The following is a 26,637-nucleotide window of genomic DNA, read 5'->3' as shown; positions in this document are numbered from 1 at the left end:
AAGGTAAGCTAGCCAATAATAAAAAAAGGATGCCAAAAAGATTTTTCATAAAGTGTAAAAGAGATGTCTGATGTTAGACCATAAGAAAATGGCGCCGTAGAAGCAGAAATTCAAAACAGCTTACTGACCCGGACCAGTACATCTTTTGTAATGTGGGAGGAAACTGGAGCATCTCGGAGGAAACCCATGTGATCATGGGGAGAATATACAAACTCCTTGCAGAGAGCGGCAGGAATTGAACCCTATCTTCGAAATAGTTGGCACTTCAATGCATTATGCTAGCCACTACGCCACCATCCCGCCTTGATCAACTGTGATAAAGTGGCAGAGTGGGCTCAATGGGTTGAGTGGCCTAATACTGTATCTATGTTTTGTGGTCTTGTGATAACTTGTTGAAACATCATGAGGTTAGTATCATTGTACTGTTTTGAGAATATGAAAGCTCGATTCAGCTGAATATGCATGAGGATACTGAGGCACCAGATGTACTCACGTCCCCTTGGTCAATTTCATTTCAATTGATGAGTGCAACGGGAAGTTAACTTGCATTCATAAAATACTAGTGACCAAAGATGCAATTATTTTCCCATAAAAACTTTGATTATCTTCTTTGAAGACAGACAGGAGCAATATCTGGTCAAAATCTAACTGTTGGGCTGTGCATCCAAGAACATTCAGTTGAAACTCTGCAGAATGTTCTCCAGGATGGATAGATAATCTTAAATGCATTGAGATTTCCACATCAAATTGGTAAATGTGTTAAATCGGTTTATTGTTATATACAGTGTACAGTGAAAAACTTGGCTTTGCACGTCATCCAGATAGATCATTTCCTCACATCAGTATATTGGGGTAGTAAAAGGAAAACAATGGCAGAACCTGAATAAAGGTGACCGTTACAAAGTGCTGAGCAGGCAGGCATTACGCTGCAAATTCATGAGGAGGTATGTTGTAAGGTCAAGATTCCATGTTATTGTACAAAGGGAGCATTCAGTAATCTTATAACAGCAGGATAAAAGCTGACTTTCAGCCTGCTGGAGAACAGAGAATGTCTGGAGTCGGCGGTGACTTTGATTCTGCTCGTGGCCTTACGAAGGCAGCGTGAAGTGTAGGTGGTCCATGGTGTGTGGAGTGTGACCGCAACTCTCTGCAGTTTATTGTAGTCATGGGCAAAGCAGTTGCCATATCACGCCATGATACCTTCAGACCGGATGTATTCTATAGTAGATCTATAAAAAGATGAGGCTTAAAGAGAACATGCCAAATTATTTTAGCCTCCTAAAAAAGCAGAGGTGAGCTTTCTTGGAAATGGCGTCTATGTGGTTGGGCCAGGACAAACTATTCATTCTGATTCATTTATTTGTCACAGGTACATCAAAACATACAGTGAAATGTGTCATTTGTGCTATCAACACAACCTAAGCATGTTGTGGAGCTGCCTGAAAAAGTCACCCCATATTCCAGTGCCAACGTAGCATGTCCACACTTTTCAACAGAATAACACAAGCAATAACAAAAGCAATACAACAACAGCAACAAAGTAAAGCAATAGCAAAACAAGCCCATTTCCTCCATCCCACCTGCCCACCTGCTCACACAGTCAGACGGGCCTCCAGGCCGACTACCCAGCCTCCAGTGGTCTCACAGACTCGTGAATATCAAGCTTCCGACTTCCCCCAGTGGACTTGCAGACTCACTGTTGGTGAGTTCACTCCTTGGAACTTGAACCCTCAATCCTCGCGACCTCAGAAGTGTTGCAGTAAAAAGGAGGGCGTTCACCACCCCCCGATTCCTGTAGCTCTTTTGTTTTGCTGACATCGAGGGAAAGGTTGTTGTTATGACACCATGTCACTAGGCTCTCTGTCCCCTTCATGTATTCCAGTTCATCATTATTTGTCATCTCATGATTGCCGTTCACGATTGGATTGACTTAGCCGAGTCTCTCCTCCATTCTGAGTGCTGGATAGATATGTGTTATAATGCTCAACATGATTTTCTCATTGAGTGCACATTGTAGGATTACATTTCATAAGAACAGAAGCCATTCCGCTCTCTTTGATTGTTCTGCCATTCACTTAGATTATGTTGCAAAGGAATCTGCCTCCCTTTGTTAGCTATGGAAAGATACAGTAGTGGAGCAATGGTGGCCTACTGTGATTCATGATAGTATTTCTCAAATATGGAGAAAGTCCAACTGTTGCTGTGACTGAGGAATTCAGCTGGTGCCATGTTGAAAGAGGCTGAGTGTGAAGGGTGTACAGTTATAGTTGTTAATTGATACAGTACTGAGATCAATGCAACAGAAAAAACTTGGGGTATTTTATTTCTAGCATCCCACTGAACATAACAGGCAAGTTTTTGTTGGTGTATTCAGTCCATAATAATCATGTGATTAATATTAATCGCTGCCAAACTACTGTTGGCGATGAAAAGATGAGATTGCGAGGATCGGTTTTCGGTCCAAGACAAATTAGCTCATGTCAGGGATTCTAAGAGACATGATTTTGCTATTCCTATCAATCCCATGTGTCCCACTTCACACCCAACTCACTGACTAGCACAGTTGTGCCGTATTTGGTTGGTGCTTTTTATTACCATGCAGAGTGACATGACTCATCTGAATCTTTCCATTTTCTCTGAACAATTCAAGTTAATGGAAAGTTCAGTTATTTAGTTTTGTCTCATAATTCTCCAAATAAATATGAAACCAATTGCTCATTGAATACACACAATCTTAAAAATAGAAAACCCTCATTACCCACCAATCCTGATTATTCAAATCCATAGTTTATTTCTGAATGACAGACAATCTGGGCACAGCTCTGCTTTACTGAGTGCTGACTGATTACTTCATCAGATCTGCAATTTTTTTTTGTTCTTTCTCTAATTTTTCATTTATTTTTCTCTAATTGCAGGCATTTCCCTGTATATCCACTGGTATCTATGGTGAGTACAATTTTTTTTTAGATATTTGTCCTACGATGTGAGCTTTCATAATCTTTGCAGAAGCTTTGCAGCAAACCAGGCTGCAGCTAATTTTTTTTCTCTGAATTAGTTAATCATATGTACAATAAGAACCGATGAAGGGTCTCGGCCCAAAACATCGACTCTTTATTCCTCTCCACAGGTGCTGGCTTGACCAGCTGAGTTCCTCCACCATTTTCTGCGTGTTGCTCTGGATTTACAACATCTGCAGAATCTCGTATCTGTGAAGGAACATAGCTTTTTTTTAATGTTTGTTAAGCCTCTGAACTAAAATGGAAACCAGTCCACTTTATTTCACTTGGTTATCATTTCAATAGGGTGGCGGGATGGAGATACCTCTCTACCAAAAGAGACGTGAGGCGCTGTTTCCCTCTGCTAACCTGCAGGTCACTGTTGGGCAAGGTGTAGCAACTACTTATCTTCCCAACCAGTAACACATGAAGCCATGGGAGCTGGTTGTGGATGCAGCCTGTCAGACTGCTCTCCACTGTACATCTGTACAAGTTTTTGAGTGTATTTGTTGACGTGCTAAATCCCTTCAAACGCCAGATGAGGTATAGCCGTTGTCTTGCCTTCTTATAACTACACTTTGTACATCAATATGTTGGGACCAGGTTAGATCCTCGGAGATCTTGACACCCAGGAACTTGAAACTGCTCACTCTCTCCACTTCTGATCCCTCTACGAGGATTAGTATGTATTCCTTTGTCTTACCCATCCTGAAGTCCACAATCAGCTGTTTTGTCTTACTGACGTTGAGTGCCAGGTTGTTGCTGTGGCACCACTCCGCTAGTTGGCATATCTCACTTCTGTACGCCCTTTCATCACCAACTGAGATTCTACCAACAATGGTTGTATCATCAGCAAATTTATAGATGGTACTTGAGCTATGCCTAGCCACACAGTCATGTGTATATAGAGAGTAGAGTAGTAGGCTAAGCACACACCCCTGAGGTGCGCCAGATTTAATCATCAGCGAGGATGATACGTTATCACCAATCCACACAGATTGTGGTCTTCCGGTTAGGAAGTCCAGGATCCAATTTACAGAGACCCAGGTTCTACAACTTCTCAATCAGGATTGTGGGAGTGATGGTATTAAATGCTAAGCTGTAGTTGATGAACAGCACATGGGTCCTGACATTATTTGTTTGTATTATCGAGGTGGTCTAAAGCCATGTGGAGAGCCACTGAGATTGCATCTGCTGTTGATCTATTGTAGGGATAGGCAAATTGCAATGGATCCAGGTCCTTGCTGAGGCAGGAGTTCAGTCTAGTCATGACCAACCTCTCAAAGCATTTCATTGCTCTGGATGTGAGTGCTACTGGGCGATAGTCATTAAGGCAGTTCACATTATTTCTTCTTAGGCACTGGTGTAATTGTTGCTTTTATGAAGCAAGTGGGAACCTCCAACTATAGCAGTAAGAGGTTAAAAATATCCTTGAGTACTCCCGCTGGTTGGTTGGCATAGGTCTCAGGACCCTTATCAGGTATTCCATCTGGACCTTCCACCTTGCGAGGGTTCTCTCTCTATAAAGACAGCCTAACATTAGCCTCTGAGACAGAGATCACAAGGTCATCAAATGCAGCAGGGATCTTCACAGCTGTAGTTGTGTTCTCCCTTTCAAAGCGTGCATAGAAGACGTTGAGTTAATCTGGTTGTGAAGCATTGCTGCCATTCATGCCATTGGGTTTCACTTTGTAGGAACTAATATCCTGCAGACCCTACCAGAGTTGCCTTGCATCTGATGTCGCCTCCAACCTCATTTGAAATTGTCTCTTTGCCCTTGAAATAACCCTCAAAATCATACCTGGTTTTCTGGTACAGGCCTGGGTTGCCAGACTTGAATACCACCGATCTAGTCTTCAGCAGATAACGTACCTCCTGGTTCATCCACGGCTTTTGGTTTGGGAAAGTGCAGTAAGTCTTTGTGGGCACACACTCATCCACACTGGTTTTAATGAAGTCAGTAACAACAGCATACTCATCCAGGTTTGAAGATGAATCCCTGAATACAGTCCAGTCCACTGACTCAAAGCAGTCCTGTAGACTCTCCTGTGCTTCCCTTGTCCATACCTTGTTGCCCCTCACTGCTGGTGCTGGAGTCCTCAGTCTCTGCCTATCCTCAGGGAGTAGAAGTACAGCCAGGTGATTAGACTTCCCGAAGTGAGGGCGTGGAATAGCACGGTTGGCATTCTTGGTGGTGTAGCAATGGTCCAGTGTGTTGTTTCCTCTAGTATTGCAAGTCAAAATCTCCCAAAACAATGGTGAAGGCATTAGGATGCACTGTTTCATGCATGTTGATCCCATTGCTCAGTTCATCTAAAGCGTGATTGATGTTGACCTGAGCTAAAATATATACTGCTACAAAAATGACTCCAGAGAACTCCTGTGGTAGGTAAAAAAGACAGCACTTAACTGCTAGATATTCCAGGTCTGGTGAGCAGAATTGGGACAGCACTGATATATTTGTGCACCGAGAAGAGTTGATCATGAGGCATACTCTTCCACCTCTGCTTTTGAGAGTCTCTATAGACCTATCCTAACAGTGTGTACTAAACCTGTTGATCTGAATCGCTGCATCCGGTGCAGAAAGGGTTAACCAGGATTCCGTGAAACAAAAGACACACGCGGTCCTAATGTGTCTCTGATTCAGCAGCCTAGCTCTGAGATCATCGATTTTATTCACCAGAGGCTGCATGTTTGCCAGATAGTCGACACAGGGAGATTAAAACCCCTTTTCCTTTAACCCCATTTTATAGCCACACCTCTTCTTTGGAATCCTACGTGGGCACTTTCGACCGCAATTGGTGTTGTTTCCATCAGTTTTGAGCTGCGATAGTTCATTTAAATGCATTAAGGCATCTTTGTTGACTGTATTGACCTTGTAAGCAGTTGTGCTTTTTAGCGGGTTCATTTGTATCCATTGAGAGTACTGCTGCTACTCGAATCGCGCCTTGGTGCCCCGGAAGTCCTGGTTATATAACCATTGATGCTAGGCCAACAATCTCTGTTGACTATTGATAATGTAAGGTCACTGTCCAGAAGAAGGCAATGGCAAACCACTTATGTGGAAAAATTTGCCAGGTGCAATTACGATGATGGAAAGACCATGATCACCCATGTATTACGGCAATGTATAATATTGTATTTTGTATTGCCGTAGTGAATGAATGAATCAGTTCAATAAATATGTATACTAGCTTTAATTGTAATTCTGCAGTTTCCATGGTAAATTTATGCCTATGCCCTATAAACCTTGTGCCCTTGTTTTCGCACATGTGCAGATTGTCTTAGATTCCACAGATGGCAGACTGTACACCTTGAGTGCACTAATGGTGGACAGAATGTTTAAGATAGTGGATCAGTTTCAGACCAAATTGGTTGTGTTATAAATGTTGCCTGACCTGTTAAATTCTTTCAGTATCTAGTCTGTATGTTGGTCAAGGGTTCCAACATCCTTGGAATCTCGTGTCTAAAATGTTCAGTAGGGCAGCTAGCATTTGAGAGAGAGAAATGGAATTTACATTTCATGTTGATGGCTTTTCAGTCCTGTTTCTCTTTCAGATTTTTGGCAACTGCAGTAGTTTATATTAGTTCAAGATTATGTTCTTAATCTGTCTTTTCAGCCAATTGTGAAATAAGGTCCAGATCTATTTTTTTTTATATATTTCATAGTTTCAATATATTAAAATACTCAGGAGTCTGCTATTGAGAGCAATGAAGACTTTGGATTTTAGATTAAGAGGTGAACAGTTCATAATTTCTATTGGTCATTAACTTCCTCAAAACTCGTGTCTTCCATCTAAGTTTCACAGCAGTGGAAAATTGTACTTTGCTATGTATGCTGTAGTATCATGAGGTGAACCAAATGTTGAGAGTGAAGTATACAGTGAGTGGATCATGTTTAACAGCAGCAATCAAAATCAGATTTCTTTCCCCTCATTTCTTCCTGGCTCAGGAACCATCATTAGTGTGCAGATCACTGAAGTACCTTGAAGTCATTTCTGTTGTTGAAATGTAAGCTGTTGCATCTCCAAACAGATTTGAAAATGTGCACAGATGAAGTAAAGGATAAAGGATGCAGCAAAAAAGCTTTGCTTGTTAACCGGTATTTTGATAGACTTCATACTTGAAATATTTCAAATGGACTTTACACAGTGATGTGTATGTAAATTTGATACTTCGATACAGCCATTTTAAATTAAAAAAGCTTATTGCATGAACTCTTTGAAACATTTCTCCTGTTTCCAAATCACCACTTTGCTGGAAAATGGGAGTGATTCACAATGGTGCTCACCCAAGCACTGTTAATTAGGCAACACCAGAATCTGACCTGCCCTTCCAAACTCTAATTGCAAAAAACTTTAAGATCTGTTTAATTGTTTTTCTCACCTGTGACCATGCAAAAGTGTTAATGTAGGAAATATGAAGTGAACTTGGTGTGCCAGAGGCATCATTAGCTGTGGGGTCCCTTTCAGAAGTGCTGATGATTAATAGACCATGAGAATTTGGCATAATTTAGAAGTCTATGAATACTCGTGTGTGTTCTGTAAAACAAAGATCTTACTCCCAGATCTGAGGGAAACAGTCTTGGCTCATAATATCAGACCAGAGTGCCTAATTGCCTGTTCGGAAATTGTAGAAGATGTTTGTGAATGCATTAGTGTGAAAGCTAAAAGGGAATCTTCAAAGAAGTTCAGGGTTTCTCAGGCTACAATTTAAAAAAAACACACATAATTTTCTTTATCCATTAGATACGCCACATTCAACATTGAGGACCTAAGGTTAGACCGCCACGAGACTGCCAGCTTAGAAATAAAGTCATAGGGTCATATAACAGGGAAACAGGCTCTTTGGCCCCACTGGACCATGCCAACCCAGAGTCACATTTGCCTGATTTTGGTCTAGATTCCTCTAAAGCTTTCCTATTCATGTACTTGTCCGAGTGCCTTTTAAATGTTGTTAATATGCTTGCTTCCTCTGGCAGCACATTCCATAAATTGACCATCCCTGGGTGGAAAAGTCTCTACTCACCCCTCTCACCTTAAACCTATGACCTCTAATCCTTGATTCTCAAGGATTTGCTGGGAAAAGGACTGTGTGCCATGTCATTGTCTTTGTCCCTCATAATTTTTACATCTCTATAACATTATACCTTGTTCTCCTAAACTCCAATTGAAAAAAAGTCCCAACCTCCTCAACTTCTCTTCATAACCCAGTCCCTCAAGCCCTAACATTTATCTCCTCTGAACTCTTCTCAGCTTTCACCAGCCTATCTACCTGCAGTGCCACTTTGAGGGAACGAGAGTTCTATGGCACTCCCCCAAGACCTTGCTGTTGTGAAAGTCCTACCTTCATTTTCCTTCCTAAAATGTCCTACTTCCATGGCTTGGTATTGAAACTCCAATGCCCAGAAACGGAAAAGTCTGCAGAAAGTTGTGAATATAGACCAGTCCAAAAAAAAAATATAGACTCAGTGCTCTCCCCACCACTGAGCACACTTACATGGAGTGTTGCCGCAAGAAAGTAACATACATCATAAAGGACTCCCACCATCGTGGCCCTGCTCTTTTCCAGCTACTACCATTGGATAGGAGCAACAGGAGCCTTATATCCCACACCACCAGAGTCAGGAACAGTTATTACCCTACAATCATCAGGTTCCTGAACCAGCATAACTTCACTCACCGCAACACTGAACTGATCCCACAACCTACAATCATGAGGAAACCTGCAGATGCTGGAAATTCAAGCAACACACACAAAATGCTGGTGGAACGTAGCAGGCCAGGCAGCATCTATAGGGAGAAGCACTGTCAACGTTTTGGGCCGAGACCCCTCGTCAGGACTAACTGAAAGAAGAGATAGTAAGAGATTTGAAAGTAGGAGGGGGAGGTCGAACATGATAGGAGAAAATAGGAGGGGGAGGGATGAAGCTCAGAGCTGGAAAGGTGATTGGCAAAAGGGATACAGAGCCGAAGAAGGGGGGGGGGGGGAGCAGCAGAGGGAGATGGAGAGCAGGCAAGGAGCAATTATGAGAGGGACAGAGAGAAAAAAAGAAGTAAAAAAGGGGGGGAATAATAAATAAGGGATGGGGTAAGAAGGGGAGGAGGGGCATTAATGGAAGTTAGAGAAATCAATGTTCATGCCATCAGGTTGGAGGCTACCCAGACGGAATATAAGGTGTTGTTACTCCAACCTGAGTGTGGCTTCATCTTGACAGTAGAGGATGCCATGGATAGACATATCAGAATGGGAATGGGACGTGGAATTAAAATGTGTGGCCACTGGGAGATCCTGCTTTCTCTGGCGGACAGAGCGTAGGTGTTCAGCGAAACAGTCTGCCAGTCTGTGTCGGGTCTCACCAATAAATAAAAGGCCGCACTGGGAGCACTGGATGCAGTATACCATGCCAGCCTACTCACAGGAGAAGGGTCGCCCCTTCAGAGGGTGGTGGGGTGGTAGGTGAGGACAGGGGGAACCCTGTCCCTAGTGGGGTGGTGGGAGGATGCAGTGAGAACAGATTTGCATAAAATTGAGAGAAAATGGGACTCTCACAGCTACCTGGACTATTCCTCTTCCCACCCTGTCTCTTGCAAATATGCCATCCCCTTCTTGCAATTCCTCTGTCTCTGCCGCATCTGCTCTCAGGATAAGACTTTTCATTCCAGGACGAAGGAGATGTCTTCCTTTTTTAAAGAAAGGGGCTTCTCTTCCTCCACCATCAGCTCTGCTCTCAAATGCATCTCTCCCATTTCATGCACATCAGCTCTCATCCCATCCTCCCGCCACCGCACTAGGGATAGGGTTCCCCTTGTCCTCACCTACCACCCCACCAGCCTCCGGGTCCAACATATAATTCTCCGTAACTTCCGCCACCTCCAACGTGATCCCACCACCAAGCACATCTTACCCTCCCCCCCTTTCTGCTTTCTGCAGCGATTGCTCCCTACTCGACACCCTTGTCCATTCGTCCCCCCACCATCCCTTCCCACCGATCTCCCTCCCGGCACTTATCCTTGTAAGCGGAACAAGTGCTACACCTGCCCTTACACTTCCTCCCTCACCACCATTCAGGGCCCCAGACAGTCTTTCCAGGTGAGGCGACACTTTACCTGTGAGTCAACTGGTGTGGTATACTGCGTCCGGTGTTCCCAGTGTGGCCTTTTATTTATCGGTGAGACCCGACGCAGACTGGCAGACTGTTTTGCTGAACACCTACGCTCTGTCTGCCAGAGAAAGCAGGATCTCCCAGTGGCCACACATTTTAATTCCATGTCCCATCATTCCCATTCTGATATGTCTATCCATGGCCTCCTCTACTGTCAAGATGAAGCCACACAGGTTGGAGTAACAACACCTTATATTCCATCCGGGTAGCCTCCAACCTGATGGCATGAACATTGATTTCTCTAACTTCTGTTAATGCCCCTGCTCCCCTTCTTACCCCATCCCTTATTTATTCATTATTTCCCCCCTTTTTCCTCTCTTTTTTTTCTCTGTCCCTCTCACAATCACTCCTTACCTGTTCTCCATCTCCCACTGGTGCTCCCCTCCCCCTTCTCCAGCTCTGTATCCCTTTTGCCAATCAACTTTCTAGCTCTTAGCTTCATCCCTCCTCCTTTTGTTTTCTCCTATCATTTTGGATCTTCCCCCTCCCCCTCCCACTTTCAAATCTCATACTATCTCTTCTTTCAGTTAGTCTTGATGAATTGTCTTGGCCCAAAACGTCGACTGTACTTCTTCCTGTAGTTGCTGTCTGGCCTGCTGCATTCCACCAGCATTTTCTGCGTGTTGCCACAACCTACAATCTCGCTTTCAAGGACTCCATAACTTGTGAGTGAGCAAATCATGTTCTCAGTATTATTTATTCTTTATTTCCACAATTTGTCTTCTTTTGCATATTATTTTGTTAATGAATAGTTTTTCATAAATACCATTGTATTTATTTATTTTCCTTTAAATGCTGGTAAGAAAGTGAATCGCAATGTAGTATATAACATATCGTACTTTGACAATAAATTTACTTTGACTTTGACTTAAAATGCAACACCTTGCATTTATCTGAAATAAACTCCATTTGCCATTCCTCAATCAACTTACCCAGCTGATCAAGATCCCTCTGTAAATCCTGATAATCATGTTCACTGTCAACCACACTACCTAATCCAAATCATTGATGTTGATGACAAATAGCAATTCTATGTTCTTTCCAAATTTCATTTGTCAACAATAGTGAACGAAAAGCAACGTCTACTATGTGCCTAGTGGAGGAAAAATTTCTCATGCTTCATGTTTTATTGACCTTCATACATGTTGGATATCTGTTCTTTTTGCCTAAAACATTTGCATGTTACCAGGATTTGGGAATCGGAATAAAACATGGAGATGATGGAATCATACAGGTGCCCAGGCAGATGTGTGTGATTAAAACTGGCTTGTGCCATCTTTCGGGTATTAAACCTGCTTAATTGCTGCCACATATTGTGTTTTATGTGCTGCATAATTTTCTGTTTCCTTTTGTTCCTGAATAAAGAAGCCAAAGGGAGCCCATTCAATTATCATATCTGCGGCTGCTCCTTAAAAGAGCTAACAAAATTGTTCTGCAGTCTTCCGTTTCTTTCCAAAGCAGTGATGAATTTTCCTTTTTCAGTTATTTATCCAATTCTCTTTTGAAAACTACAATTGCTTTTTTGAAACCTTGAAGATTCCATCACTCTTTCAGAATAGTATATTTAAGTAAATCTAGCTTGTAAGAAGTAGGAATCATTTAGAACACTATCAGTATTTCGGCGTTCTATTCTCAGATTTAAAGGGGTGTATATCATCCTTTCAGTCTGGAAATTTTGCAAGGGTAAGATAAAATCATTTCGAAATGCTTTGTTCTATGTTTCCACTCCACGAACACTCTGCAAATGGATTTGAAATTACACAAGTTTGGGATTGCTTTCTTGGTATCTTGAAGATTCAGGTGTAATTTCAAGACATAAATGGAAGTAGGGTGTTAGTTGATAAGTTTAGGGCTAAGTGTGATAGTGCAATAGATAAAACCAGACTCTTTTCATGTTTGTTATAAAACTTTTCTGAAGATTAGAAGATTCTTCTGCAAATAGCAATTTACAGCAGCCTCTGGTGTTAGGTTTATATATAAGCTTAAAAGGTTTTCATTAACTAGAGACATGGAGTTCGATCACAGATTAGCAAAGTGCAGCAGAATATGGTCAAGGGCTGAATAACCCACTGATGTTTTCTGAGCTGCTTTTGTGGCTCCTGCACACCTTTACGGAATTGGAATCAGGTATTTTATCACCGATGTACGTCATGAAACTTGTCGTGACAAGATCAGCCATGATGGAGTGGCAGAGCAGGCTCAATGATCCGAATAGCCTAATTATGATCCTATGTTTTATGGTCTAAATCCATGGAAAAATGTTGGAGATCATTGATTACCTTCTGTATCTTGAGATCCACTTCTCTTTGAAAGCAAATACTGACAGAGTAAGTGGACAAATGTCAGCATCCTTTCCTCAGCTGATATCACCAGCCTTGAGGGCTGAGTTCGCCTCAGTGGGCTCTGGTCAGGCAACATCATTCACATCCCTGATACCAGACTCACTAAACAGACACTCTGTTCTGACCTCTGTCAAGGCAAGATTTTACTTTATGAAACTAGTTAACGATAATCTCAAAGCCAGCTTGTTGCAAGTGCAGTCTCATCACTGAATTGCAGGCATCCTGACACAAAGTGGCAGTGTAGTGTTCAGGAACTATCGGAACCTTGAGTCACTTTGTTTGGAACACACAAAAGCCCAACATAAATGGTAGAATAATCCCAAACTACCAATCAAGTATTTCCTGCCCCAGTTAGCTCCTGTATTGGTGTGCTCAGCCACCTCACCTGGAGCGGAAGCAAGTCATGCTTGACACTGTTTGAAAGAATGCAATTGTTTTGTTAGTGCTTTTTGGCTATTCTATAAAACTATTTTCTTCTGTGTAGCCCATGTTTTGTAAGTACTATGGAAATTCCATGAATGCTTCTCAAGTTAATCTGAGCAGAGGAAGTTCATAGGCTGCTCTCAAAATTTATTTTGTGATTTTTATTTTAACTGGTATGGCACTTGAGTTCTAAAGTCCCTCTTTTATTATGCCCAGTAGCTGTTGATGCTTTTAAGTTCCTTACCAAGATTTATTTAAAGCAAGAATGCTAAAGGAGCTGTACTATACAGAGGATAATAGCTGGCTCCCAGTGTGTTATCAGATTGTGGCAGGTAGCGTTCAGATGAAGTTTAGAACAGCTGGAGTGAAATAATAAGGCTCTGAGAAACAAGAGATTAAATTGCTGCCATATCACACAAAATAGAAACCAGCTGTGCCTTTCTTAGAGTGGTGGAAATTCGAATCATACATTCAATTCAAGTTCTTGTATGGTTGTTGAAGGTTACAGGGCTGTGAGAAAAAAATGCATACAGCCTTTATTATGCAGACAAGAGTAAGATTTTATGCTTGACCAGCGGTCCTGTTGTGTCAATTGACTGAAAAACAAACCACCTCAAATGGTACTTCTGTTAATGGAATTTCAATTATATTGGACCACATTTACCATTAATGATAATGGTTTTTACTGTTATGATGGATTAAGTTTGGCACCAAATTTTGGCATATGCAAAAGATTAGATATTCATCTGTTTTTAATATGGATATCTTGAAAGATCAGCTGAAGGTTCAGCTTGTGTTGGTGCTTCCTCCATTCATTTCTAGATTCATTTTTGACTGTTGTGGTCAATAATCATTACAATCAGACATTCTCTCCGGCCCTGAAAAATTTATTTTGTCTGTGTGGAATCTTATTCCTCCACATTTAATTGTGATCTGGTACTTTTAAAGCAACAAAAATGCTTTAACTTATTCTCTTTATTCCTGAAATATCTCACCTTTATTAAGTTGTTGGTCCCCATCTTATTTCTCGTTCTAGGTATGATTTTAATCTAATTACTACATTCTATTTTGAAACCTGCGTTTCGAACATCATTCTTGGAAACATAAACTAAATCTGCAAGATAGTAGCTTAAAGTTTGCACTCTACTTCTGAAATATAATCCATCAAATTAATATTTTAGATATATCAAATATTTCTCCATGTAGGAGTGATTGAGACAAAAATCTGTCTGAAAAGGAAAAGAATGAAATCACAAATGGTAAATGCAGTACGTTTAAGTAAAATCAAGCAAATAATTCCCCTTGATTAGAAAACCATCCCTTTCTCTATTGCACATTCCAAAATGTACAAAATAAAGTCTCCGAAATCAGCATGCATTGAACATAGTAATGAACCCAAATGCCACGATTGTTTTTTCAGGATCTCTGTCCATGTTCATCAATGCCTTTTCTTCGCAAGGTGTCAAAATGTGAGATTCCCTAAGAAATATATTTACATTCTGTTTTGTATGTGGCACCACACATCAGGAAGGATATATGATAGAAGTATTAGAGGAATAAGATAGTTCCAGTGGAACACTAAAGGGGTTGCACTATGAGGGTAATTTGCATAGATCAAGCATATATTCTCTGAAAAAAAAAGTAAGGTGAATGGAGGTTGTCTACTGATGAGCAGTGGACACACTTAGAATGGGTGGAACCTTTTCTATCCTTGTATCCTATATTCAATTCAATGCAGCTCCAGCTAAGCATGAGTCATTTTCTTTTTGTACTTGCATGAAACCACAGAATTAAAGTTGATAGCGAAATTTGTTTCCATAGTTATATGTGCAAGTGCATCAATATTGTTGTTATTAATACCAGTTCACAGACAGAGTCATAGAGTCATAAAATGTGGAAATGGTCCATGCCAACCAAGATTTCAATCTAAGCTGATCCCACGCCTGTGTTTACTACCTTTTAAAAATGTTGTATACATATAGCTGCCTCAATCATTTCTTCTAGCAGTTCATTCCATATCCCACCACACAATGGTTGGAATAGTTACCCCTCAGGATCCAATTAAATCTCTCCACCTGCACCTTAAACCTAGGCCCTCTAGTGCTTGATTTCCCAGCACAGGAAAAAAGATTAAGTGCATTGACTTTATACACCTTTACATGATCACCCATTATTATCCAACGTTCCAGTGAAGAAAAGTCCCAGCCTGTCCAATCTCTCTCCATAACTCCATAATGCGGCAATATCTTTGTAAATCTGCCCTGCACTTTTTCCAGCTTAAAGGCATTTTCTTTATATCAGGGTGACCAAAACTGAACACAATATTCCAAATGTTGCTTTACTGCAGTGTAACGTCCCATTTTGTGTACTCAGTGCCCTATCGGATGAAGGCCTGCATGTCAAAACCTGCCTAAGCTACCTTGGCTACCTGAAATGCCACTTTAACAGAATCATGTGTACTTGTACTCCTGGTCACTCAGTTGTACAACACTCCCAGGACTCTGCCATTGCCTCTGAAAGTTCTATTCCCATTTGTTTTCCCAAACTAACATGTCACACTTATCCAAATTAAACTCTATTTGGCACTGCCAGTCTGAGGAACAACTTCCCACCATCACCCTCTACCATTTAGCCAGCTGTGTATCCAATTAAATAGCTCTTTCTGGACCTAACTTTCCATAGCAGCTGCTATGTGCAACCTTATCAAGGCCTTACTGAAGTCCATGTAGACCTGGTTTCCCCTCATTGACCAACCAGGTTACATCTTCAAAAAAACTCGGTCAAATTTACTATCAAATTCATGAGACATGTTCTCTTACATGCAATCTGTAACCAACCCTTATCTTTTCAAACATTTATCTTATCCCTCAGAATCCCCTTTACAAACTTGCCTATCACAAATGTTAGATTTACAGGTCTTTGCTTCCCTGATTTTTTTTTACTTGCAGCCCAGCTTATATAAAAGTACAATATTAGCCACCTTTAGTCTTATGGCTTATCGCACATTGCTAATAATGATGCATATATCTCAGCCAGGCCTTGTGCAATTTCTTCTCTAGCTTTCGACAGTATTTGTGATAAACCTGATCAGGCTCTGGAGATTTGTCTACCTTCATATGTGTTAAGACATCCAGCACCTCCTCTGATGTAATGCGGACTATCAAATGGGTCCTTTGGAGTATTGGAGAGATGTTAGAAAAGAAATGGGAAGGGCAAAAAGAGAACAGGGAAAGGAGAACCTTGGAGGTCAGAATTAAGAAGAATCCTAAAAATTTAAGAAGCAAGAGTATAGCTCATAAAAGTATAGGGTTCCTCTGGGACCAAAGGGGTAATCAGCCTGTGAAACCAGTGGATATGAATGAGGTCCTAATTGAAAAATTTGCATTGGTATTCACCAGGGAGTAGTAAGTTAAGAGAAGGGTACACTAATATTCGGGAACATGTTTATATCAGGAAGAAGGTAGGGTTAGAAATATTAGCACATATTATGGTGGATTAATTGCAGGGCATCTCGAGATCTATCCCCAGAGGCTAATGGAAGCAAGGGAGAAGATTTCTGGGCTTTTTGCATTTTCAGTAATGATGGAAGTGGTACCAGAAGACTGGAGGAAGCTAATGTTGCCCCTTCCTCAAAAGAAAGGTGTAAAGATAACCTTTGAGTACAAGGCAATGAGTCTTACATTAGTAGTAGGGAATTCATTGGAGAAGATTTATGTTCACGTGAAAAGCCTGGGACTGATCAATAGGAGTCAGCAATTTTGTGCAGAGGAGAGCATGACAGCAGGTCTCATAATCTGTGTAAATATTTTGAAAAGGCACTGTAATTTAGAAAGTCGATGAAGGCAGAGCAGTAGATGTGGTTTAAATAGATTTTAGTAAGGGCTTTAAAAATATCGCACACAATGGTCTAGTCCAGAAACTTACTATGCAAGGGATCCAAGGGATGTTGGCAAATAGATTCAAAACTGGCTGGGTGGTAGGAGTTATATATACACTATATAATGTACAAGTGTGCGTCTATACATGTATATACATACACACACGCGCATGCGTATACGTACAGATCCTAGATAATGAAGAAGATTGACAAAGAGTAGCGTGTGACATGCATCAATTAGAAAGGTGGCAAAGTGCTGGCAGGTGAAATTTATTTGAGACAACTGTGAACTTATGCACAAAGTCAAATTCTAAGAGGACACTTGGAGTAAATTTCAGGGACCTTAAGAGCATTGATGAACAAGGAAACCTTGGGGTGCAAGTTAATAGATCCCTGAAAGTGGCATGATAGATGAAAAAGGCATTCAGTATGCATGCTTCCAAAGGCTCAGGCATTGAGCATTAAGAGTTGGGGCATAAGACATAAGAGCAGTGTTAGATCCATTGAGTATACTCCACCATTCAATTATGGCTGACTTATTATCCCTTTCAATCCCATAACCTTTGACACACTGACTAATCAAGGACCTATCAACTTCTGTTTAAATGTAGCCAATGACCGAGACTGCAGTTTCAAACGTGCTTACGCACAACACTATTCAGGACAAACCAGCTTCCATGATTGGATCTCTATCCACTATTTTTAACATTCACTATCTCTTCGCAAAAAAATGACCTGTGTGACTCCTATATGACACATGGCAATAATTAGTTAATGCCACCTCCTGAACACATAGCCACTATCAACTGGAAAAAGGTGACATTCAGTAAATGGGAATATTGCCATTTGCAATACTCACTTCACATCATACTATCTTTACTTTGAAATGCGTCATTGTTATTTTTTTGCTGATATGCCAAAATGTTAAAACTCCTTACCAGATAGCATTGTAGAGAGATTTTTTACCAAAATTGCACTGATTCCAGCAGGTGGCTAGCCACCACTTCTGAAGGACAATTAGGAATGAGCAAGAGTGTGATCCATATAACTCGACATGAATAAATATGAAAGTAAATTCATCAAGTAAAGCTTGTTTGCAGGATGGAAGCCAATGACCTAGGTTGCCAAGTGAGTGCAGGCTCCTGGATTATTATTATTGTGGAATGAAAAATGCAGCATTATGTCATAGGTCAATTTAATGCTGTGTTATTTTCATTTAGATTGTACGATATTGTGACCTAGAAAAGCAACAATAATAAAATCTGCTTTGGTTGCTTAAGCCCGCAGGAAAAATGTGCTGACTGAGTGTTCAGAAATTCAGCTCTTAGAAATCTCAGTATCCATTATTTCCCAAGGTGATCCATAAGGAACTCTGTTTCAGTTTATTCAAGGTGTTCCTGAAAATGGTCGACAAGATTCACGTAAGTGGAAAGATCTGAAGTAGTAATGTCATTTTATTTTTCATTCCATGACATTAAAGTTGGGCTTTGTTCTGGGGAAGATGGGACCTGTTCCAACGGGACGGTTTGCACCTGAACTGGAAGAGGACTAACACCCTTGTGGGTAGATTTGCTAGTGCTGCTCCAAGGGGTTTAAACTAGATTTGGAAGGAGAAGGGAACCAGAGTGTTAGAGCAGATGGTGAGGTGGAGGAGGATAAAGATCATGCGAGAACTGCTTGTGTGGACAGAAATCAAAGGTTTGTATTGGATGGAAATGTTCTCAGGTGCCAAACTGAAGAGACTGGGGAAGTGGCGTCTGGCTCTCAAATAGAGAAAGATCAGAGAAAGCGTGTGAGGGAGAATAGGCAGCTGATAGAGAAGGGACGTGCTCAGACCAAAGGTTTCAGATGTATCTATTTTAAAGCAAGGAGTGTTGTGAGCAAAGTGGATGAGCTTAGAGCATGGATCAGTACTTGGAGATATGATGTAGTGGCCGTTACAGAGACTTGGATGGTTCAGGGACAGGAATGGGTACTTCGAGTGGCAGGTTTTAGATGTTTCAGAAAGGACAGGGAGGAAGGCAAAAGAGGTAGGGGCGTGGCACCGTTGATCAGAGATAGTGTCATGGCTGCCGAAAAGGTGGACATCATGGAGGGCTTGTTTATGGAGTCTCTGTGGGTGGAGATTAGGAACAGGAAGGGGTCAATAACTTTACTGGGTTTTTTTTATAGGCCGCCCAATAGTAACAGGGATATTGAGGAACAGGTAGGTAAAAGTTGTTGTGATGGGAGATTTTAATTTCCCAAATATAGAATGGCATCTCCCCAGAGTGAGGGGTTTAGATGGGGTGGAGTTTGTTAGGTGTGTTCAGGAAGGTTTCTTGACACAATATGTAGATAAGCCTACAAGAGGAGAGGTTTTATTTGATCTGGTATTGGGAAATGAACCTGGTCAGGTGTCAGATCTCTCAGTGGGAGAGCATTTTGGAGACAGTGATCATAATTCTATCTCCTTTACAATACCATTGGAGAGAGATAGGAACAGACAAGTCAGAAAAGTGTTTGATTGGAGTAAGGGGAATTATGAGGCTATCAGTCAGGAAATTGGAAGCTTAAATTGGAAACAGGTGTTCTCAGGGAAAAGTATAGAGGAAATGTGGCAAATGTTCAGGGAATATTTGTGGGAAATTCTGCATAGGTATGTTCCAATGAGATAGGGAAGTTATGGTAGGGTGCAGGAGCCGTGGTGTACAAAGGCTGTAATAAATCTGGTCAAGAAGAAAAGAAAAGTTGACAAACAGTTTAGACAGCAAGGTAATGTTAGAGATCTAGAAGATTATAATGCTAACAGGATGGAGCTTAAGAAGGAAATTAGGAGAGCCAGAAAGGGCCTTGAGAAGGCCTTGGTGGGCAGGATTAAGGAAAACCCCAAGGCATTCTACAAGTATGTGAACAGCAGGAGGATAAGATGTGAAAGAATAGGACCAATCAAATGTGACAGTGGAAAAGTGTGTATGGAACTGGAGGAAATGGCAGAGGTACTTAATGAATACTTTACTTCAGTATTTACTATGGAAAAGGCTTTTGGTGATAATAGTGATGACTTGGAGCAGACTGAAAAGCTTGAGCAAGTAGATATTAAGAAAGAGGATGTGCTGGAGCTTTTGAAAAGCATCAAGTTGGATAAGTCACAGGGCCCGGATGAGATGTACCCCAGGCTACTGTGGGAGGTGAGGGAGGAGACTGTAGAGCCTCTGGCGATGATCTTTGTATCATCAATGGGGACGGGAGAGGTTCCAGTGGACTGGAGGGTTGCAAATGTTGTTCCTTTATTCAAGAAAGGGAGAAGTGATAGACCAGAAAATTATAGACCAGTGTATCTTACTTCAGTGGTTGGTAAGTTGATGGAGAAGATCCTGAGAGGCAGGATTTATGAACATTTGGAGAGGTATAATATGATTAGGATAAGTCAGCATGGCTTTGTCAAGGGCAGGTCATGCCTTACAAGCCTGATTGAAGTTTTTGGGGATGTGACTAAACATATTGATGAAGGAAGAGCAGTAGATGTAGTGTATATGGATTTCAGCAAGACATTTGATAAGGTACTCCATGCAAAGTTTATTGAGAAAGTAAGGAGGCATGGGATCCAAGGGGATATTGCTTTGTGGATCGAGAACTAGCTTGCCCACAGAAAGCAAAGAGTGGTTGTAGACAGGTTATATTCTGCATGGGGGTCAGTCACCAGTGGAGTGCCTCAGGGATCTGTTCTGGGACCCTTACTCTTCATGATTTTTATAAATAACCTTGATGAGGAAGTGGCGGGATGGGTTAGTAAGTTTGCTGATGAAACTAAGTTTGGAGGTGTTGTGGATAGTTTGGAGGGGTGTCAGAGGCTACAGCAGGACATTGATAGGATGCAAAACTGGGCTGAGAAGTGGCAGATGGAGTTCAACCCAGAAAAGTGTGAAGTGGTTCATTTTGGTAGGTCAAATATGATGGCAGAATATAGTTTTAATGGTAAGATTCTTGGCAGTGTGGAGGATCAGGGATATCTTCGGGTCCAAGTCCATAGGACACTCAAAGCAGCTGCGCAGGTTGACTCAGTAGTTAAGAAGGCTTATGGTAGTGGTTGCCAACCGGTCGATCACGATCGACCAGTCGATCTTTGAGATTTTCCCAGTAGATCCTGAAAAAAATGAAAAATAAATACACAAATACATTGTGCCTAGTAAACCTTTTGATGAAAATATGTAGTAACTTCTACTTTGAAAAAGGACCACTCGACAACTTCATGCCCAAAAGGAACAACTTTATCTTGGACGGTAAAATGATATTCGCATACAGAGGTTTCACTAATGCGCACCGGGCAGAAAAGACCGGAAGGAAAACCCCACAACCCTGGAAACAATCTCTCTTTACAAACAGCTTTACCATGATCCTAATTGGTATTAACTTTGCTTTATAATGCTCACATTACAACATTTAAATTCCAACATTCCCCAAACGTAAAGAAATGGGAAACAAAAACAGTGGTGTCATTAGCTTGCGTACCCCGGAAACTTATACTAGTGTCTCAGTAACAGTTTACCAATACCAGGAAAGATGAGGAACTGAAATCAGGGTTGAAGGCTCAGAGGACGTGGATCGACAAGTGTTAAAGGACTTGTCACTCTGTGAATATTTTTTACAACAGTTCGATGAATCCCTGGATGTAATGCAAACAGCTCAGTTTGTTGTATTTGTCAAAATGGCTTTCCAGGATTTTACAACAGAGGAGGACTTCCTCACTCTTTTGCATTTAAAGGACAGAATGGGAGGTGAGGATATTTACCATGAGTTTAAAAATAACGTCTGTGAAAATGACATCCCCATTCATAAACTGGTGGCAGTTACTACTGATGGGGCCCCAGCAATGCGCGGTGTGCGCGTTGGTTTTATAGAACTGTGCCGTAATGACCCTGATTTTCCCGATTTCCTGGATTATCACTGTGTGATTCATCAGCTGCCCTTGCCTGGGAAGGTCGTGGACTTTTCTCATGTAATGACACTGGTGGTCAGACTGATAAACTTGATTTGAGCTAAAGCGCTTCAGCACCGCTTATCCAGGGCATTATTGGATGAACTTGATGCCGCTATGGCCGGTTTGATATGCTAGTTACAGTGTTTTCTTGGTTGAGTTAATTTGAAAGTTTTACAAAAGCATTTTATGTAATTAAAATACAATTAGCTCAAATAAAGGGCCTCCAGTTGGAAGTATAATCTGAGCCGTTTTTTCTCTAAACAATTTAATAGGTTGATCTTGCCTAAGGTAGGGGGTCTTGGGCTGAAAAAGGTTGGTGACTGCTAGCGTATGGTATGTTGGCCTTCATCATCGTGGAATTGAATTTAGGAGCTGAGAGGTAATGTTGCAGCTATATAGGACCCTGGTCAGACCCCAATTGGAGTACTGTGCTCAGTTTTGGTCGCCTCACTACAGAAAGGATGTGGAAGCCATAGAAAGGGCACAGAGGAGATTTACAAGGATGTTGCCTGGATTGGGGAGCATGCCTTATGAGAATAGTTTGAGTGAACTCGGCCTTTTCTCCTTGGAGCAACGGAGGATGAGAGGTGACCTGATAGAGGTGTATAAGATGTTGAGAGACGTTGATGGTGTGGATAGCCAGAGGCTTTTTCCCAGGGCTGAAATGGTTGCCACAAGAGGACACAAGTTTAAGGTGCTGGGGAATAGGTACAGAGGAGATGTCAGGGGTAAGTTTTTTACTCAGAGAGTGGTGATTGCGTGGAATGGGCTGCCAGCAAAGGTGATGGAGGTGGATACGATAGGGTCTTTTAAGAGACTTTTGGATAGGTACATGGAGCTTAGAAAAATAGAGGGCTATAGGTAAGCCTAGTAATTTCTTAGGTAGGGACATGTTCAGCACAACCTTGTGGGCCAAAGGGCCTGTATTGTGCTGTAGGTCTTCTATGTTTCTATATTTCTAAAAACTGGGGACTATAGTTTGGTCGGAGAAGGGGATTACAGTCACTGTTCTCTGGGCTATGACATAAAAACAGTAGACCATATGTATGAGCATGAAAGGGTGAAGGTGTAATGTTTATCTTTAAAATATTAGTTCATTTGTTGCAAAGAATGGTACATTTAATCATATAATAATTTAGTATTAATAAGTGTTCTTCCATTTCTTTTAAGATAAAATTGTTGTTGTAAAAGCTGAAACTCAAAATGAAAATTGGGTTTTCAAGGTGAGGCTTTTTAAAAATTTCATAGAGTCCTATAAGTTGGAACAACTGATGACCCTTGGAGCAGTGGAAATACTTCTCCAGATATCTAGTAAATGTTTAATCATCTATAAAAACATGTTTGCTCTTCCTGAATTGTTATTTTTGACAATGCACTCTGCTCCTGAATTGTATGAGGTACCTATTCAATAGCTGTGTCTTCATTGCCCACTTTGTGAGGGAGATCGCTTTATTAAAAGGAGCACTGACTGCATACCTTTTGGCTTATGTGAGTTTAATCTCAAGGGAAAATAGAATTTTGAGAAAGCAGCAGTAAGAATAGGCCATTCAATGCCTTGAATCTGTTCACCATTCTTTTGATTCCATTACCTGTCTTTAATCAGCATCTCTCAATGCACTTGCTGACTAAAATCTTAACACTCTGAACCTTAAAACCCCCTTTAGCATTTTAAGCAACTCAATTAGGTCACTCTTCAATCTTCTAACTCATCAACAAATCAAGTTTGTAGAACTGTTCATTTCCAACCCTTTCAACTCCGATATCAATATGGTTAACTGGTGCAGTATTCTAGATGCAGTCTGCCCTGTCCAAAGCTTTGACAAGATGAGGGTAGTGTGATAGATGCCATGTTTATGGACTTTCAAAAAACATTTTACAAAGTACCTCCTAATGGAAGTGTTAACTAAATTAAAATCCATGAGGTTCAAGGGTCAGTGGTAGTATCAGTGCAAAATTGACTAAAAGGTTAAAAAGCAGAGAGTAATAACAAATAGTGGTTTTCACACGGGATGACAATGTACTCTGACATTTCCAAAGTGCTGAGTTTTTTCAGATACTAGTGACCTGAGCTTACATAGGCAGAGTTACATTTCGAAATGAATAGGTGATACAAAACTTAAAAATGTTTTAAGCAGGACCCCTGGGGGATATAGCTAGTTTAGAGAAAAGAGGGTGACAATGGTAGATAAAACTGAATACAAAGGTACACTTTACTTTCAAAGTATGCATGTACAATACGATTCTGATATTTGTCCACTCCAGATAGCCATAAATACAGAAAGACCATGGGTATTGATGAAAGGAAAGACATCAACTCCCTCCTCCAACTAGCATGAAAAAGAAAAGAAGCAAAATTCGCAGACCCCAGAATATCTGCTTGCCTACAGCAAAAAAATACAGCCACAATAACAATCACCAACCCCCTACACATAACAATCCCCAACCCCCCACTCTTAAAAAAGAACAGTGACTTTAACGATCCTCACCCCACCACCTCTTACACACAAAAAAGTTAACAAATTACCCACCCACCAATTGTCCATAAGAAAGAAAACACCAAAAAACTGAAGGAAACCAATATAAAATATAGTCCAATAATCAGAGCATGGAAAATGTCTTTTCATCTTGACACTCAAAGCTGCTGTGCAGGTTGACACTGTGGTTAAGAAAGCACACAGTGCATTGGCCTTTATCAATCATGGAATTGACTTTAGGAGCTGAGAGGTAATTTTGCAGCTATATAGGACCCTGGTCAGACCCCACTTGGAGTACTGTGCTCAGTTCTGGTTGCCTCACTACAGGAAGGATGTGGAAACCATAGAAAGGGTGCAGAGGAGATTTACAAGGATGACCTGTTTTCATTGGAATGACGGAGGATGAGAGGTGACCTGATAGAGGTGTATAAGATGATGAGAGGCATTGATCATGTGGATAGTCAGAGACTTTTTCCCAGGGCTGAACTAGCTAGCACAAGAAGGCACAGTTTTAAGGTGCTTGGAAGTAGGTACAGAGGAGATGTCAGGGGTAAGTTTTTTACACAGAGAGTGGTGAGTGCGTGGAATGCGCTGCCAGTGACAGTGGTGGAGGCGGATATGATAGGGTCTTTTAAGATACTCCTGGATAGGTACATGGAGCTCAGAAAAACAGAGGGTTATGGATAACGCGAGGGAATTTCTAAGGTAAGGACATGTTTGGCACAGCTTTGTGGGCCGAAGGGCCTGTATTGTGCTGTACGTTTTCTATGTTTCTATCTATCTGCATACGAGGAGAGCAGTCACGCAAACTCTGTCCTTCCGTAAAGAGTGACCGCTGACCCGGGACTGAACGCACCAAACCAACTGCTGACTATCTCCATTGGGAGCGGTTGCCAACCCGCTCTGCATTCAGCTTGATGCCTCAATCTTCCTTGCTGTTTCAAGATGAGTCATTCAGGACCCTGCGCTTCATCTCTGGTCTTATCCACAAACCAGCTTGAGTTCTCGGACCATTTCGGGTCTTCTGTCTCTTTGATCTTCATGAGGCAGCTCTCCGGACAATGCACAGGGCTAGATCATTTAATCGAGACTCAAGCTATACGTCAGAGGCTTCAACAGTTTCTGTAACAGAAACAAGACAAAAATAACAAGCAAAAGCTGTAGAAGAAGTCAAATGTTTGGAAAGATTTGCTACCTGGAACATGTCACCGAGGGATCATTGTTCACTGGTGCCATCTTGACCACACTGTGGTACAACCAGTTAGAGTGCTCTCCTTTGTACATCTGTAGAAATTTGTGAGAGTCTTAGACACCAAGTCTCTTGAAACATCTAATGAAATTTAGTCACTTTGGTGCCTTCTTTATAAATCCATCAGTTTGTTGGGCCCAGGATAGATTTTCAAAGATGTTGACTCCCAGGAATTTGAAACTGCTCACCCTTTCCATTGCTGATACTTCGATGAGGACTGATATGTGTTCCCTTGACTTCCCCTTCCTGAAGTCCACAATCAGTTCCTTGGTTTTACTGATGTTGAGTGCAGATTGTTTTTGCAACAGCACATGTACACCTCCTCATCACCATGTAAAATTCTGCCAACAATAGCTGTGTCTTTGGCAAATTTATAGATGGCATTTGAGCTGTGCTGAGCCACACAGTCATATATGTAGAGGGAACAGAGCAATGAACTAAGCACGCATCCTTGAGGTGAACAGCATTGATTGTCATTGAGGAGGAGATGTTATTTCTGATCTGCACTGACTGTCCTAATGAGGAAGTCAAGGATCCAGTTGCAGAGGAATCTACCGAGGTTTTGGATTTGTTGATTAGAACTGAGGGTATGATTGTGTTGAACATTGAGCTATAATCAATAAACAGCAACCTAACATAGCTGTTGTTGTTGCCCAGGTGAACCAAGGCCGAATAGAGAACTGTTAATATTGCATCTGCTATAGACCTATTTTGGGGATAGTCAAATCCAAACACATCCAGATCCTTGCTTTGGCTGGAGTTGATTCTTGCCATGACCAGCCTCCTGCTCTGTATTTAATATTTCAGTAATATTTGAGTAATATTGTTTGAGTAAGCATTATTTATTTAAGTAATTCTTAATGGGTCACATCTAAAAATATGTGAATTGCATATGTCATGATGCTACCACGTACATTTCACACATTGAAAATGAAATCTCGCACATCTCACAAATGAAAGTTAGGCTCGCATACCCAACCTTGTCTTTCTTTAATTAGGTTAATGTTTTGGAATCACAAAACATAGCAATGGTGATGAGGTATTTTAAAAATGAACCAAAGACAATCACCTACCTGTTGAAGCACAGTGAGATGTTCAACTTAAAAATAGCACAGCACGAAATGGTCGAGTAGAAGAACAGCACAACTCAT

The 26,637-nt window shown here is 41.2% G+C and overlaps 1 protein-coding gene across 4 annotated transcripts in view; it reads left to right on the top strand.

Moving 5' to 3' along the window:
• The window catches only part of LOC132403001 (ADP-ribose glycohydrolase MACROD1-like), a 1,163,451-nt gene that overhangs the window by 806,186 nt on the left and 330,628 nt on the right, over nucleotides 1-26,637 (top strand). For all 4 annotated transcript variants that reach the window (XM_059986201.1, XM_059986200.1, XM_059986202.1 and 1 more), the window contains one exon: nucleotides 2,916-2,946. In XM_059986201.1, coding sequence (XP_059842184.1) covers nucleotides 2,916-2,946 — 31 coding nt within the window. The remainder of the gene's footprint in view (nucleotides 1-2,915; nucleotides 2,947-26,637) is intronic.

This window comes from Hypanus sabinus, chromosome 12 (assembly GCF_030144855.1).
Source record: "Hypanus sabinus isolate sHypSab1 chromosome 12, sHypSab1.hap1, whole genome shotgun sequence".
Classification (NCBI taxonomy): Eukaryota; Metazoa; Chordata; class Chondrichthyes; order Myliobatiformes; family Dasyatidae; genus Hypanus; species Hypanus sabinus.
The sequence above is the reverse complement of the archived record's forward strand: the minus strand, read 5'-3'. Positions and strand labels throughout refer to the sequence as shown.